This window comes from Brienomyrus brachyistius, chromosome 18 (assembly GCF_023856365.1).
Source record: "Brienomyrus brachyistius isolate T26 chromosome 18, BBRACH_0.4, whole genome shotgun sequence".
Classification (NCBI taxonomy): Eukaryota; Metazoa; Chordata; class Actinopteri; order Osteoglossiformes; family Mormyridae; genus Brienomyrus; species Brienomyrus brachyistius.
Genome location: NC_064550.1, coordinates 14,376,931 through 14,391,022, shown reverse-complemented (window position 1 = coordinate 14,391,022; position 14,092 = coordinate 14,376,931). Strand labels below are relative to the sequence as shown.

General features: G+C 48.8%; 1 protein-coding gene across 1 annotated transcript in view; it reads left to right on the top strand.

Annotated features, from left to right (window-relative positions):
• The window catches only part of LOC125713515 (neuron navigator 1-like), a 123,729-nt gene that overhangs the window by 102,543 nt on the left and 7,094 nt on the right, over positions 1 to 14,092 (top strand). The window contains 12 exon segments of the mRNA XM_048984717.1: positions 1,822 to 2,590; positions 4,498 to 4,740; positions 4,742 to 4,900; positions 6,568 to 6,609; positions 6,732 to 6,871; positions 7,092 to 7,265; positions 7,776 to 7,828; positions 8,777 to 8,800; positions 9,216 to 9,293; positions 12,424 to 12,507; positions 13,288 to 13,399; positions 13,492 to 13,613. Coding sequence (XP_048840674.1) covers positions 1,822 to 2,590; positions 4,498 to 4,740; positions 4,742 to 4,900; positions 6,568 to 6,609; positions 6,732 to 6,871; positions 7,092 to 7,265; positions 7,776 to 7,828; positions 8,777 to 8,800; positions 9,216 to 9,293; positions 12,424 to 12,507; positions 13,288 to 13,399; positions 13,492 to 13,613 — 2,000 coding nt within the window.

The following is a 14,092-nucleotide window of genomic DNA, read 5'->3' as shown; positions in this document are numbered from 1 at the left end:
GTAGCTGAGAAGCGGCGACTTCTCATATTTTAATTTAAATATTTAATGTAACTTAATATAGCTTAATCACTGCCACAGAACAGACTTTCTTCTCCATGCATCTTAGAAGCTGCTGTAATAAGTTTGGTGTATTAGTCATGGAGAAGAGATGAGAAGATCACCATCCATCAGACTATCTGGGCATGAATGGCCTCCGGGCATCTTGGCTAATGTACCATCTTCGCTCAGGCTAGAAGGACTGTTTTTGCAGGCCTGGCCCATGTGGTGGAGACTGCCCAGCTCAGAAGGAGGGGCTCTGTCACCAAGGCTCCCAGAAGTGTAGATACACTTAAACAAAACCCTAAGGCTCTCCTGCCCCATGGGGGCTGCAGAAAGCTCATGTTAGCAGGTCCCCCCCGCCAACACCGGTGCTGTTTCCAGGACCGAAGCCGCGCTGACAAGACTCACTGGCATCATGGGAATGCGTTTGAGGCAGGGCTTTGCGACCACTGCAAAGGCAAGGTGGTGTCCTGTGAAGGCCGGTACGCTAGGCAGGTAGCGCATTAGAAATTAATGTTGTTTTGAGAATTTAGATATGACTGAAGGATGGTTACCAACGTCATGTTTCCATTTTTTCCATAAAAGCACATAGGAGATTTTTATTAGGATCTCTTGAAGCTATGCTCAGTGGTCAGTTTATTGGGTCACCTGCTCGCTGACATCATCAGCGTGGTCCTACAAACAGTGAATCATATGGGTTCAGCTGAATACATACAGCATGTAGACCCGATCGAGAGGTTCACTTACTATGTAGCTAATAGCGCAGAGTGTAATTGTGCATATTGGACACTACCCAAATAATAGACTGTGTGAATGTTTTAAGGCACTATGAAGGATAGACTGTACATGTAAATTATAGACGGTGCTGTGAAGGATAGACTGTACCTGTGAATGACAGAGAGTGATGTGAAGGATAGACTGTGCCTGTGAATGACAGAGGGTGATGTGAAGGATGGACTGTGCCTATGAATGACAGAGGGTGATGTGAAGGATAGACTGTGCCTGTGAATGACAGAGGGTGATGTGAAGGATAGACTGTGCCTGTGAATAACAGACGGTGATGTGAAGGATGGACTGTGCCTGTGAATGACAGAGGGTGATGTGAAGGATGGACTGTGCCTGTGAATGACAGAGGGTGATGTGAAGGATGGACTGTGCCTGTGAATGACAGAGGGTGATGTGAAGGATGGACTGTGCCCGTGAATGAAAGGATGCTGTGAGGCATTCATGGTCTGTGTGAATAATAGATGGTGCTGTGAGGAATAGGTTGTATCTTAGAATGACAACTGGTGCTGCAAGGGATAGACTGTACAAGTAAATGGTGCTATGAAGGACAGGTAACATGTGTGAATGACAGAGCCTGCTTTGAAGGATAGACAATTTATCCTGGGTTAGCCAATTAGAGTGGGACCATGGGCATGAATATTTCTGCTTTAGAGGTGCTCATGCTGTTCGCTAAAGGGTTAGGCCAGATCGTCCTGGGAATACCCAGTCCCAGTGGCTTGCCCCGTTCCGACCTCTGAGAACCACAATGGGGTTTTCTCTGGAAACGTAAAATGGAAAAACTGGTATTAAAAGCAGGTTTCCAGTAGGGTGTGGGCCACTTTCTGTTTAATCTATCTTTCCTTACGTCCTGTCCGGGGCACCTATTTTGGGTTAGGCTTGGGCAAACAAAACCTGGCAATGAAGTAAAAAAAAAAAAAAAAAGCGTGAAACTGCTAACGATAGAAAGGGTAAACTTTGACTCTCTTCACAATCAAAGTTTTTCTTGCTTGTCTCCAGCTCCCAGGAGTGACCAGAAAGCCTTAGACAAGGCCAAGATGGTGGTGAAGGCCACAGGGCTCCAGCGCTCCTGCTCTGATGCCGGCAAGGAGCGGGGGGAGACCCGGAAACCCCCCTCCGGCCTTGTGCGGCCCTCTCCGTCTGGGTCCTTCGGGTACAAGAAGCTAACGCCAGCTACGGGTACTGCCACGGTCATGACAGCAGGGGGCACCGCCATCTCCGGTGGCTCGGCGACTGTAGGCAAGACTCCCCGCTCCTCCAGTATCCCCGTGAAGCCAGTCGGTGGGGGAGGAGGAGGTGGTGGAAGTGGGGGTGGCGGGGGGAGGAAAACTAGCCTGGATGTTTCCAACTGCGATCCCGGATTTCTTTCGCCTAACGCCCGAACTAACATCCAGTACCGCAGCCTGCCGCGGCCGGCCAAGTCCAGCACCATGAGCCTGACGGGCCGGTCTGGTTCCCGGCCTGTCAGCAGCAGCATGGACACCAGCGTGCTCAGCCTTAAACCCGTGTCCCTCATCTGCGCCACTGGGGGCTCGCGGCTGAAGGAGATGGCCGCTAAGGCAGGGGGGCGAGCCGGAGCTGGGCCTGTGAACCAGACGGACCGCGAGAAGGAGAAGGAGAAGGCCAAAGCCAAAGCGGGGGCTTCGGAACCCGAGTCTGGCCCGTTCAAGACCACGCAGGTCCCCGGAGACACCGGAACCAAAATGCCTGGCCCACGGACATCCACTGGGGGCAAGCTGTCCGAGTTACCATCCCCCAGCAGCCACAGGTACTTGCATTGAAAAGAAGTTTGATTTGCTTAACTACATTGGAATGTGTTACTTTTGACGTATCCCATCATGCTCTCCTTTTAAGACACATAAGTGGGTGAAGCTTTGGGTCTCAGCACAGGGTGAGCCGTCCATCCAGCACCCCCCCAGAGCATTTTTCAGGGGGGGCACAACGGAAATATGTGGCTGCCCTGCTGAGCTCAGGATTCAAACTGGTGACCTTCCGGTCACAAGCACGAAGGCCTAACCAGATCAGCAATGTAACAAAAACCAGGGCTCCACATGCACTCTGATACTGATTCATAAGGCCCCAGTATTTTTTATAGGTTTGAGGGAGGGGGTGTATTCTGACCTGCCAGCTGTAGTCGCATGCATAAAGAGCAGCTTCTTTCAGGGTGGTGTTACTGTACATTCCCACTGTCACTGATGACAGGCAGCCTCCCTGGCAAAACACAGGGCTTAATCGCCCAAATCGTTCCTTTCCCCGTACAGAGTGTGGCTTTATGTACAGTTCTGAGTTACATTATATTAAAAGTTACGGCACTGGCAAGCGTTGAGGTAGACTGTAGAAGTGGTAGCTGGGGGCCCCTGATTGTTAAATGAGCCGTTTCCCTTGTAAATTTCTCCCCACTGGACTCCCAAGTGTTAAGCGTTTTGAAGAAAAAAAAATGAATGGAAATTCAAGCTTTTATTGGCCGACATGCCAACGTCTCCTATTGGTTGGCATGGTAGGATGCTGATTGGTTGCTGTGCGGTGGCAGGGGTGGGACATTGCTGATTAGAGTTACCTCCTGGTAACTCCACCGCTCTTGGTGTAACTCCTCACTCACCCGTATCCAGGGATGTACACAAACCCATAACTTCTACCTGGAATTTTAGTATCTATTTTTATTCATATTCAGAGTGTTATCTCAGTGCCTAAACAGCAGTATATATACAAGTTTGCTAATGTAATCAAAGACATTTTGGTTAGTGTAGTTTTATTTTTTCTCATATCAGTAATAAATGTAATAATTTTATCCATATATGTGAAGTTAATAATATAGTCAGTGAGCCTCACTCTAGATGACGCTGATATCCAGATGTTCCGATGACTTAATGTTGGTCCATGTCCAGGCTCTGTGCCCTGCTCTGGAGCCTATACCTTCTTGCCCTCATGGGCATCTCCTGACCATCCTCCTTAATCAAGGGCCTTCAGCTGGAAGCAGCTCGAAATCTTAGAGCAGGGGGCCCAATTAGCTAATGTCTAAATTTAGACCTAACTTTGCTTTCATTGGTGGAGCCCATTTGAACAGCTGAATTATATCTCAGGAATGCATCGTCGAGACCCCACCTGCGAGCAGGTCCTGCTGAAGGCCCTTAGAGCCCCTCTGCCCCCTTAAAGGTCTCGCAGAGCCTCTCACCCCTGACATCTGTGGGGGCTGAAGGCACTCGCTTCCTGCCCTCTGCTAAAATTGAAAACCGAACCGCATTCACACCCTAAAAAGTAAAAATCCAGACCAAGATTTTTTTGTCCACCAACCAGTTGAGTATTAAGAGTCACAGTCACAGAGTACTTAACTGCTTGGTTGAGACAAAGTCTTGGTCTGGGTTGTTACTCTCTGGACCTGAACATTCCACCCCTGCTCCCGTGTCTGAGCATTCAGCTGGAGTCAAAGGCAGGCGACAAGCTGTCTTTACGAAACTCTGCCCAAAAGCCTGTCTTGATGTGTTAAGATGTCTGCTTGATTTTGCATCCCTTCCCGTCTCGGGTTACATTCAAAATGCAGTTTTAACTGCTGCTGCTCAATGGGACAGCAAAACACTTAGCACTTGGGGGTGTTGATGTTCCCATGCTTCTGCGAGGCCCCCAGAGAGTCACGTTGGTGGGGGTGACTGACCTCTCCTTCTCGTGTCTGATTTGCAGAGCTCAGGGTAAGCTGTTGATGGGTAAGCCAGTCTGCCTCTCCCAGCTGGACAGCCTGAACTCCAACAGTGAGGATGCCGGACTGGCCATTAACACGGAGCCACCCCCCAAAGAGCTGTCCTACTCCAAGCTCCAGGACCTGGTGGCCCCCAGCGGAATGGGGGCACCCTGCTTGACGCCCAGCCCTGCCCCTGTCCTCAACGTCAACTCCCCAAGCTGCTACGGTGACTCGGCCTTGCCGTACCCCCCGCCTGTCTGGCCTGCACCGCAGCATGGAGTCCCTGTCCCTCCCCATGAGTGTGGCACCCTCCGACGGCTACCCTGGCCCCCAGCCCCAAGACGAGGAGAGACCCCCAGGCGGGTGGCCCCCCAGCGGCAAAACCTCCCTCACGGTTACGGAAAGGTACATCTATCATTCCCCACCCCCTTTCTCAAAGGCTGCTGATGGAGGCTGACAGTGACGGTGTTTACCACCACTCACACCATGCATTTGTATGAGGCCCTGAGGTTTGGGGACCCCCTGTTGGCCATAGACAGTCACTGCACCACATAATAAATACACAAGTTCCTCATTTAGTAGATGCTGAAACAGCATGCCCTGCTAATCAGCTAACTACCTATCATCTCCTGACTCTACTCTTTATTTATTTAGCTATTTATTTAGTTTTCCAAATATTTTAAAGGGAGGCAGAGGGGCCCCACAGTGACTTTCTGAGGTGGGCCCTGGAAACACCGAATCTGCCCCTGGACACATACATGCTAGAATCAGAGCTGCGACATCAGGAAGTTACCATTTAGATTTGTTTTTCCTGGAGCAGGTGTCCTGTTTTAAGCAGGCTTCCAAATCATGAGCAGATTCTCCACCTCGTCCTCAGACTGGTCACCCTGCCCTCAATGCTGACATGCCCCCTCATTTCGGCCAGCAGAAGCTCTTGCCTTTCTGTAACATTTACGCAGGCTTGAATATCACCGTATGAGCTGCGGCAAAGATATAACCCCCCCCCCCCCCAAACTTATTCACATCAGCCTCTCTTGACACTGGCAGCCTCCATAGATTAGCGTGGCAGTCACCTCTTCTCTCTCCAGCACCACCTTTAGGCGAGATGAGAAAACGACAGTTTGTGTTTCCCAGTCACTATGAGGTACATGACACATTCTGCCTGCTAGAAAGCATTAAATATTCACCTTGTGGCGGGGGGATGGTCCCGTAGTTGTGACCTCATTAACACAGCATAGTGCAGCACTGAGTAGGTAGCTGCATCACTTGGGTGTAAGTCACCTTAGCGGACCTTCTGTAGCCTCGGCACAGCTGGTGTCATGGAAACCAGCCATGGGGGCGGCGATGACAGCGAGGTCACAAACGCAGAGCTCTCTGAGAGCGCTTGGGCCATGCATTGCCATGGAGACGAGACAGGATAGTGTGGTTTTTGATGTGACAGTAACAGGGGCTTGTGAATGGCATGTCATCAAGGGCAGATTTGTTGTCCCCCCCAGATGTTTCAAAAACGAAATAAATAGCAAGTGAGTACAGTCAGACGACCACAGCTAGCTAGCTGGTTAGCAGAACATGCTGCTTCAGCATCTCCTAAGTAAAGAATGTGTTTGTTTATTATGAAGTGTAGTGGCGGTTTGTGGCCAACAGGGGGCCCCCCCAAATCTCAGGGGCCCCACACACCGTGTGCTTTGTCACACCTGCATGTAAAACGCAGATAAAGGGGCTGTCTGCAAACGTGCTATGCATGTGGTTGCCCCCCCCACCCGACTCCAGTTACAAAACACTATGCGTGGCCTTCCTCATTTTGGTTTAATAATTTCGGACAGCTGGAAGCCTGTTGTAAACACGGTTTATTTATATCTACAGTACAGTAAGTATAAAAGTGGCCCCAGATGGTCGATAATCCTTTAAGTGAATCTGGTCCTGATACAATGTGCCCAGTGACAGATATTAATTGCAATCTGGAGTAAATCTGTGTCCAGTAATGGTTCTGTGCCCCCGTTGTGTTTTGGCCACCCGTCACATCTCCGCAAATGTGCCATCATTTAATTATGTCATTGTCCTCCGCTTCTCAGCTCCCAGAGGGATCGGAACACCCTGCCCAAGAAGGGATTAAGGTAATTCGATTTGTCACCAGGGGCTCATGGATGCTGCCCCCTGCTGGCCGTGCAGCTGACCATGTGATTCTCAGCCATATGGACATAACCCACCTCCGCTGGCTGTCCCTCCCTCTCCCCAGCTTCCGCCAATCAGAGGAGGAAGGGAGACGCCACTCTCAAGCAATCGTGGGCCTGACGGAGTCCCAGACCCCCCCGCAGCTGCTGTCGCCCACGTCTGTCTCCCAGACCTCCGTTGGGAAGGGAGCTTTCTCTGGCATTGGTGAGCAGTGTGTGCTGCACTTCGGAGTCACCTACAGTGTTTAGACAGACTGACAGACTGGCAGGCAGACAGACAGAGAGACAGGCAGACCAGTATTGCACGGAATCCCATACTAATACATCATGATAGACAGTATCTTTCGGTTGTTACTGTTTCCGAAGCAGCTGGGCTTTGCCCTTCCCAGCCTCCCATTGTTACTCTCCTCTCCCTGCTCACACAGTGGCCCCCCCACCCGTTGGCAGCGCCCCCCGCATGACCCGCTCCAACAGCATCCCAGCCCACGACGGCACTTTCGAGCTGGGCGGCGTCTCCCCGCTGGGTAGCACGCTGTCGCTGGTGGACCGGCCGCGGAGCATGATCCGCTCCGGATCCTTCCGTGAGCCGGGGGACGATGGTGAGCACGCCGCCAACCTTTGCTCGCCGCTCCCGTGATGCTCGCACGCTCCTGCTCTACCTGCCTATGTTATTCTTGACAGCCCTGGGTTTCTCCCAGCTCACTCACTGCTAAGTGAGCAGCGTCTGTCATCAGGGTTCACATTACATTTTTACATTTCATCCATTTAGCAGATACTAACAAAGCTTTCATCCAAAAAAAACCGTTTGACAGTCCCTGAAACAATTAGGGGTTAAGGGCCTTGCTCAACCTTGGGATTGGAACCAGCAACCTTCTGATTACAGACACACTGCCACATACAGGGTAAAGAGTCCGGCATTAGCCCACTGCTAATCTTGGAAATTTTGGCTGGAGCAGGGGCATCGTTCCTGCAGCCCGTCCGTCAGCCACTGCACGATTAGGAGACATTTGCTCCAATCAGGTTGCGGCGCTTCCATTAGAGCTTTAGGGAGGTTGGGTCTCAGAATGGTTTTAACGCCCCACGTTTCCTCTCCCCGCTTGTCTCTGCAGTACACGGCTCGGTGCTCTCTCTGGCATCCACTGCCTCATCCAGCTATTCCTCGGTGAGTATGAAGTGTGACAGTATTCATGATGGTGCCGTACAGAAATATGATTACCGTACTCCCGGCGAAAGAGCGAATAGCTTTGGGTGTCTGCAGCGATAGCCTGTAAATGTGTCCATAATGTAATTACAGCGGAGATGTCTGACTCCTTCATTCACTGGCCTTTTCTCACAAATGGACTCCGGAAATCGATTTTATTCTGATCCATTAATCGTATCAGACGGCCCAACTTTTAAAACTCTAGCCATAATCCAACTGAAGCATTTTGTTTGTTCATCGGAGGCCAGTGTTACTCGCAAAAATAATCCATTACAGTCCGAGGTGGAAAGTTCAGGTCCAGAAAGTATAAATCCAGACCAAGGTTTTGTTTCAACCAACCAGTCTCGTACCCTGTGACTGTGACTATACTCGGTTGGTTGAAATAAAACCTTGGTCTGGATTTATACTTTCTGGACCTGAACTTTCCGCTTCTGTCTGTAATGGATTACTTTTGTGAGTAACTTGCCCAACAGTGTGAACGACTTTCCATTAACATGGGTATTGCTGATTTTGAGGGGACTTCCCATTTGTTCTCAGTTTAATATGAATAATAATTGATAGCAAAAAAACAATTCAAAATGGATGGATATTGATGGATTTTTATTTTTTAAAAGCTGGCCAACCATAAACACCCTGTTTTACTTGTAATGGATGCCCTTTTTCAGATTCTTTAGTCTTAGTGTCACTTTTCTGTGCATTGAGACAGCAGAAACATTTAATGTAATTAGAGATCATAAGCTAAATTTTAACATTTAATGTATGAAAGCTGTTACCGCACACTCCGCTCTTTCCTTGACCCTCACCCCTTGCTCCCAGCTCTTTCATGGCGCCCCCCCCACCCCCCAATTCCCCGCTTTGGCTCTAAATGCATCTCCTGTCTTTCTCTCCTGGACCCGTTTGCTTTTTCAGGCTGAAGAGAGGATGCAGGGAGAGGTGAGTCTGCTTTTTCGCACTTTGCCTTTTCACCCTGACTGCTGCCTAAAGCCCAGGAAGAGTCATTCACCAGGCTGTTGGGTGGGATGGTGGCATGTTTTCCTTGCTTGTAGACCTCATCAGTTTAGGGCTTTGACCTCCCGCTTCTCATCATCATCTAGCCCTGTTTGAAGACTCCACTTCCCATCAGCCATCGCATTTCCCAGCATGACTTCACCGTATTTGCATAAACCCCCCCCCCCCCCCCCCCGTCATTTTTGCCATCATCAGCCGTCATGACAAACCACCTCACACCTTTTGCTTCTGAAGACCTCCGAATGATCAGTGTCGACATAAGTCGTATAAGACATAAGTTTTCATCGCAATCCTCTCCACCTTCCCGCATTATCTGATCGCTAACTTTCCTACCCAACAGCAAATCCGCAAGCTGAGGAGGGAGCTGGAGTCTTCCCAAGATAAGGTGGCAAACCTGACCACCCAGCTGTCTGCTAATGTACGTATGCAGTTCAGTTCACCTCCTACTTTCTCAGGGGGGCGCTGTAGGGCTCTATGCCGGTGATCAGAATGTCACTGGTTAAAATGACAGATTTGGCAGAGTAGCCACATTGGCCCCTTGAGCCAGGCCCCCCTAAAAAAATGCTCTGGGGCCACTGGATGGACTGTAAACTTCACTCTCACTTGTGTAAGCTTTAAAAAAAAGGAGAGCATGATGGGATATGGAAAACAAACACATTCCTATATACGTGTATTTGTACAAATGACTGACAGCCCAGTGGTTGTGTAGGCATCCTAATCTGTAGATAAATCATTGCAGATAAGATGTTCTGTTGCAAAACTATTGACTAAGTAGTTGCCCCTTTCCAAGACTGTAATCTGCAACCTGATGTGTCTTAGTCATTTCGCAAGCAGTACATAATGCAAATAGAGTAATTCCTTGTTTAAACTTGGCTGTTCCATGCTAAGCCTTATCAGAATCTGAGCATGCTCGTTAATCAAAAGGATTCCCCTAATTAATCCCCCTGTTGCCCAGATTTTCTGTTTTGAATGCGAATAATTAACGATGACATCATAAGTATCACTTTGAGGTGTCCGTATATGATCAGACAGACGCCGCCGCCAGCAGATTCCTGCAGAGGTTTAGGTTCATCTCAGCTTTGATGTCTTGCTTTTAATGTAACCTTCTTGTTGTTGGAACTCAACCGAAAGAAGAACTGATTCATAAGACTCCTCTTAATAGACTTAGTGTAATTTAATATCAGAGGCTGTTGAGTACCAAATGATGGATAGAATCACAGAATTTTGGTCGGTTTTGTCTTACCCAGATTCAGCTTCTGGGGCTGAATGGTGTGGATCTGAAGCTCTGAAGGAGCTCACACCCACACTGGTGTCTGATTTTGAGAAGATGAGCTCTGGTCTGTGTGAGACAGATTAATCCCCCCCCCCCCCACACACATCATTCTCCTCCTTCAGGCTTAGTGAGGGGTCAGGGTTGAGTCATAATTGTGTTTGGGAAGCAGTGAAAATGTCCTTTAATGTAGGAAAATGCTCTTAATGGGAGCGCAAGTTATTCGGTTCAACACAGCAGGCATACGGACTGTGAGAAACTGGGAAGGTTCCGGAAATGCCGCTGAAATTACCAGGCACCATCATGCTGTAGAGATGAGCCAGCAGTGATGTGGAGCACTTGGGAACTAAGAGGACCTGAGAAACCTTGAAAGGTCTGAAAGGGAAGATTAACTTTCTGAACGCAAAGCAGAGGCCCTTTACTAAGTAAGATCATACTGCCCTCTACTGGTGGTCAATGGTCACTGAACCCCAAGAGTGTAGTGTCAGTGAAACCTTACTGTCCATTTGAAATATGCAGGCATACAATGGAACCAAATGACGTGCAGTGGGTAGACTATAAACAGCTTGCAGTGGTTGAACAGTTGCAGTAGTAGAACAGTTCCTCTGACCTAGATTTCCGGTTTCCCAGAGGAAGAAGGTCCTCATCTGTCAACACAAACCTCTTCAAAACCATATCAGGGGAGGTCCTCTAGATGTCTAGAGTCTCTCATAAGATGCATGACCAATTTCCCATCATCATAGTGGGTCTGGTCATCGTATCCACTGGTTCATTAATCTGGGCAGTGCTGAGTAACTGTCTGACCCCTACATTCCCGTTGCCGACGTTTCCAGGCTCAGCCTGTGAGGTTTTCCTCTGACTGGGGGCTTCTCTGCCAGTTAAGAGGAAGCTGGTCCTCTTAGCCATTTTCAGCAGCACATTCAGAAACTCAGCCGCCATGACGGTCTTCTCTTATCCCAGCACGTGCCGCCTCGTTCTCCCTCCGCTTGTGATTCGCTTTGCAGCGTCCCTGAAAGATCGAGTGGGGTGCTGTCAACCTTCGCACTTCAGAGAAAATCAGCTAAATGTGCTGAAACAGAAACGAGTTGGTCCAAGACGTGCGTGATCTGCACCCCGGGCCTGCACCTTGTCAGTGAATCAGCCAGGCTGTATGTACGCTCAGCAGCGGATATCCCATAGGTTAACGAGGCTTTTGGCGAGACTCTGCAAAATTTATATCGCTGTCAAAGCTATTCAACTCCTTGTTCTTTCGTAAAAATAAAGGTCTGTATGTTTTCAATGTAGGGTGGTGCAGAAGTTAGCACTGTTGCCTCACGCCTCTGGAAGCTGGGTTAATTTCCCTACTGTGGCTCCATGTTTGTGGAGAGGTATGCTCTCCCTGTGGTGTTGTGGTCCAAAAAATGCTATTATGTATTGGAGTCACGAATTGCGTATATGTGTCCTTGGTGTGTGAGTGTGCCCTGTGATGAGTTGGTGCCCCATCCTGGGATGTTCCTTGTCTTGCACCTGTAGCCTCTGGGATGGACTCCGGACCCTGAATTGAACAAGTGGTTACAAAAAGTGGATAGATGTTTTCAGTGAATATTTGCAAACGATGCATAGCCTACAAAACAGAACATCATTTGGGGTGTGAAAACGGAAGACGTTCATTGGGGAAAATGCCAGCAAAGGGAATCTGGTGCCATGTAAGTGTAGTAAATTGTGGATAATTTGATAATATCCACACAGACTCTGGCTGTTTCATTTGGTTCTGACCTGCGGGTTTGGTGAAGTGGAGCTCCGCGTAATGGAGACACTGAGCTGGGTTTTATACCGGTTAGGGCTCATTTTCTATAGGATTTCCATCAGTCACTGATCAAATTTGTGGGGACTTAATGCGTAGAGCATAGGACTTATTGGATGAGCGTGCTCTTTAGACTTTGCTGTTATACGTTCTCGCCCCCTTCTGGCTGAACATATGTAAGGCAAATGGTGCTGTGCTCTTTGTTCAGACGACAGATGTAATTATGTGGCCGTCCTTAAATATGACAGGCTGCTTTATTAAGCATTTACATGCTGCTCCCATTGAACCAAGGCATTCCTGTACTATTTTCTTCTCAGCAGAAACACTATTACACTATTACAGTCCATGTGCAGAAGGTAGCTATGGGACAGGCACCATAAGACATAAGACTGATTGGTCGCAGCCTCTCACCACGGACACCCGAGCTGAGCCCTCCCCTCTGTGTGTGAGGGGTGTACACTGGTAATGATGTCACTGTCCTCTGCTTTCCTGCAGGCCAACCTGGTGGCCGCCTTTGAGCAGAGCCTGACCCTCATGACCGCACGCCTGCAGTCCCTATCCGTCAGCGCCGAGCAAAAGGTATGTGACTTCCATAGAGCAATACTGAGTATACTATACTACTATATATATACTCCTTATATGGATGTATACTAAGGTGGGGCCACTGAGGCAATAGACCGCAGCTGAAAGCTGATTGGCCCCGAGAGTTCCTCCTCTCCATCACTCCTTAATTCAAAACATATCATTGGTTAATGGTAAGGTTACCACCTCTGTATGAATTATGGCCCCGCTTATGCTCGCCACCATAAAAAAAAATCCTAGAATTGCCCCTGCCTGAGTTTAAGTGAACCAGAGAGGCTTTATACTGCTATGTTATTATAATTCTACCTGGGAACTTGTTCCTGGGGAGGAAACACAGTATCGCAAATGCAATAGGGCTGAGCAAAGTGTCAGGGTAGCCCTATCTCCTCTGTATAACGGGCTGAGAGAGGGAGAGAGAGAGTGTCCATGTTCTGCTCTCTGCCGTTCACCCCTAACTGCTTCTGGGAATGGACCATCTACTCTGTTACAGATATTGGCTCCGTGCATTAAACTGTATGCCCTCCCACCACCCCCACTCACTGGGGGCTCTTAAATGATGCCTGAATAAGCATCTTACAGTATGAACCTCTCTGTGAGCTACTAAACTTTTTTTACAGGAGTGGTTTTATTTCATATCCAGCTCAAGCAAAAGAAGAATGTAATTTGTGTCCATCTCTAGCTGTAGCCTTAGTAGTTGAGGGCTAATTTTTTGTTTTCTGACCAGGCTTAACTTACCTGCATGTGTGAGCTTCTGAACGAAATCTGTGGTCCTTGCAGGACTCTGAACTGTTGGAGCTGCGTGAGACCATCGAAAACCTGAAGGCCAAGAACACAGAGACGCAGGCCGTCATCCAGGGGGCGCTCAATAATCCCAACATGACCCCCAAAGGTCGGCGGAGACCGGGATTCCCAAAGTGCAGCATTGAATGTGTGTTGTGTAGCTGAATGGCTGCTGTATCATGTGACTGTGCTGTCCTGCAGAGTTACGGATCAGACGGCAGAACTCCTCCGAGAGCATCTCCAGCCTCAACAGCGTCACCAGCCACTCCAGCATCGGCAGCTACAAGGACGCCGACTCCAAGAAGAAGAAGAAAAAGAGCTGGGTAGGGCGCTATATCAAATATGCCGGGGTGGGGAGGGCTGCAAGGTAACAGGCCAGAATACACAGTATGAATAATTGTTTTTGGTAATTAGGCGGTTCTAATTGAATTTATGTGAAGGCCCTCCTGGATTTCTTGGGGCGTCAAAGCTAGGTCTGTGGGTTGTCATTGTCTTCCAGCACTCAATTGATTAAGTAAAGTTATTATTTAGATAGAAATGAGCTGAGTTGGTTTCATACTTAAATAGTTGTCTAAGAGCTTTTCTGTGGTTGATGTATGTGCCCACACAAGCCCATATCTCCGTGCTTCTGACTTTCCTGTGAACACCTCTGCTCCATATATCACGTTAAATGTGCCTCTGGTCTTGCCCCTCTGCCTCCTTGCATTTTATTTGAGGTGTTTGAGGTGAGTTGTCCTCTGCCTGACCCTTTGCTACTCATCCTAGCAACTCGTACTTTGAGATAAGTGTAACATTTCACCTT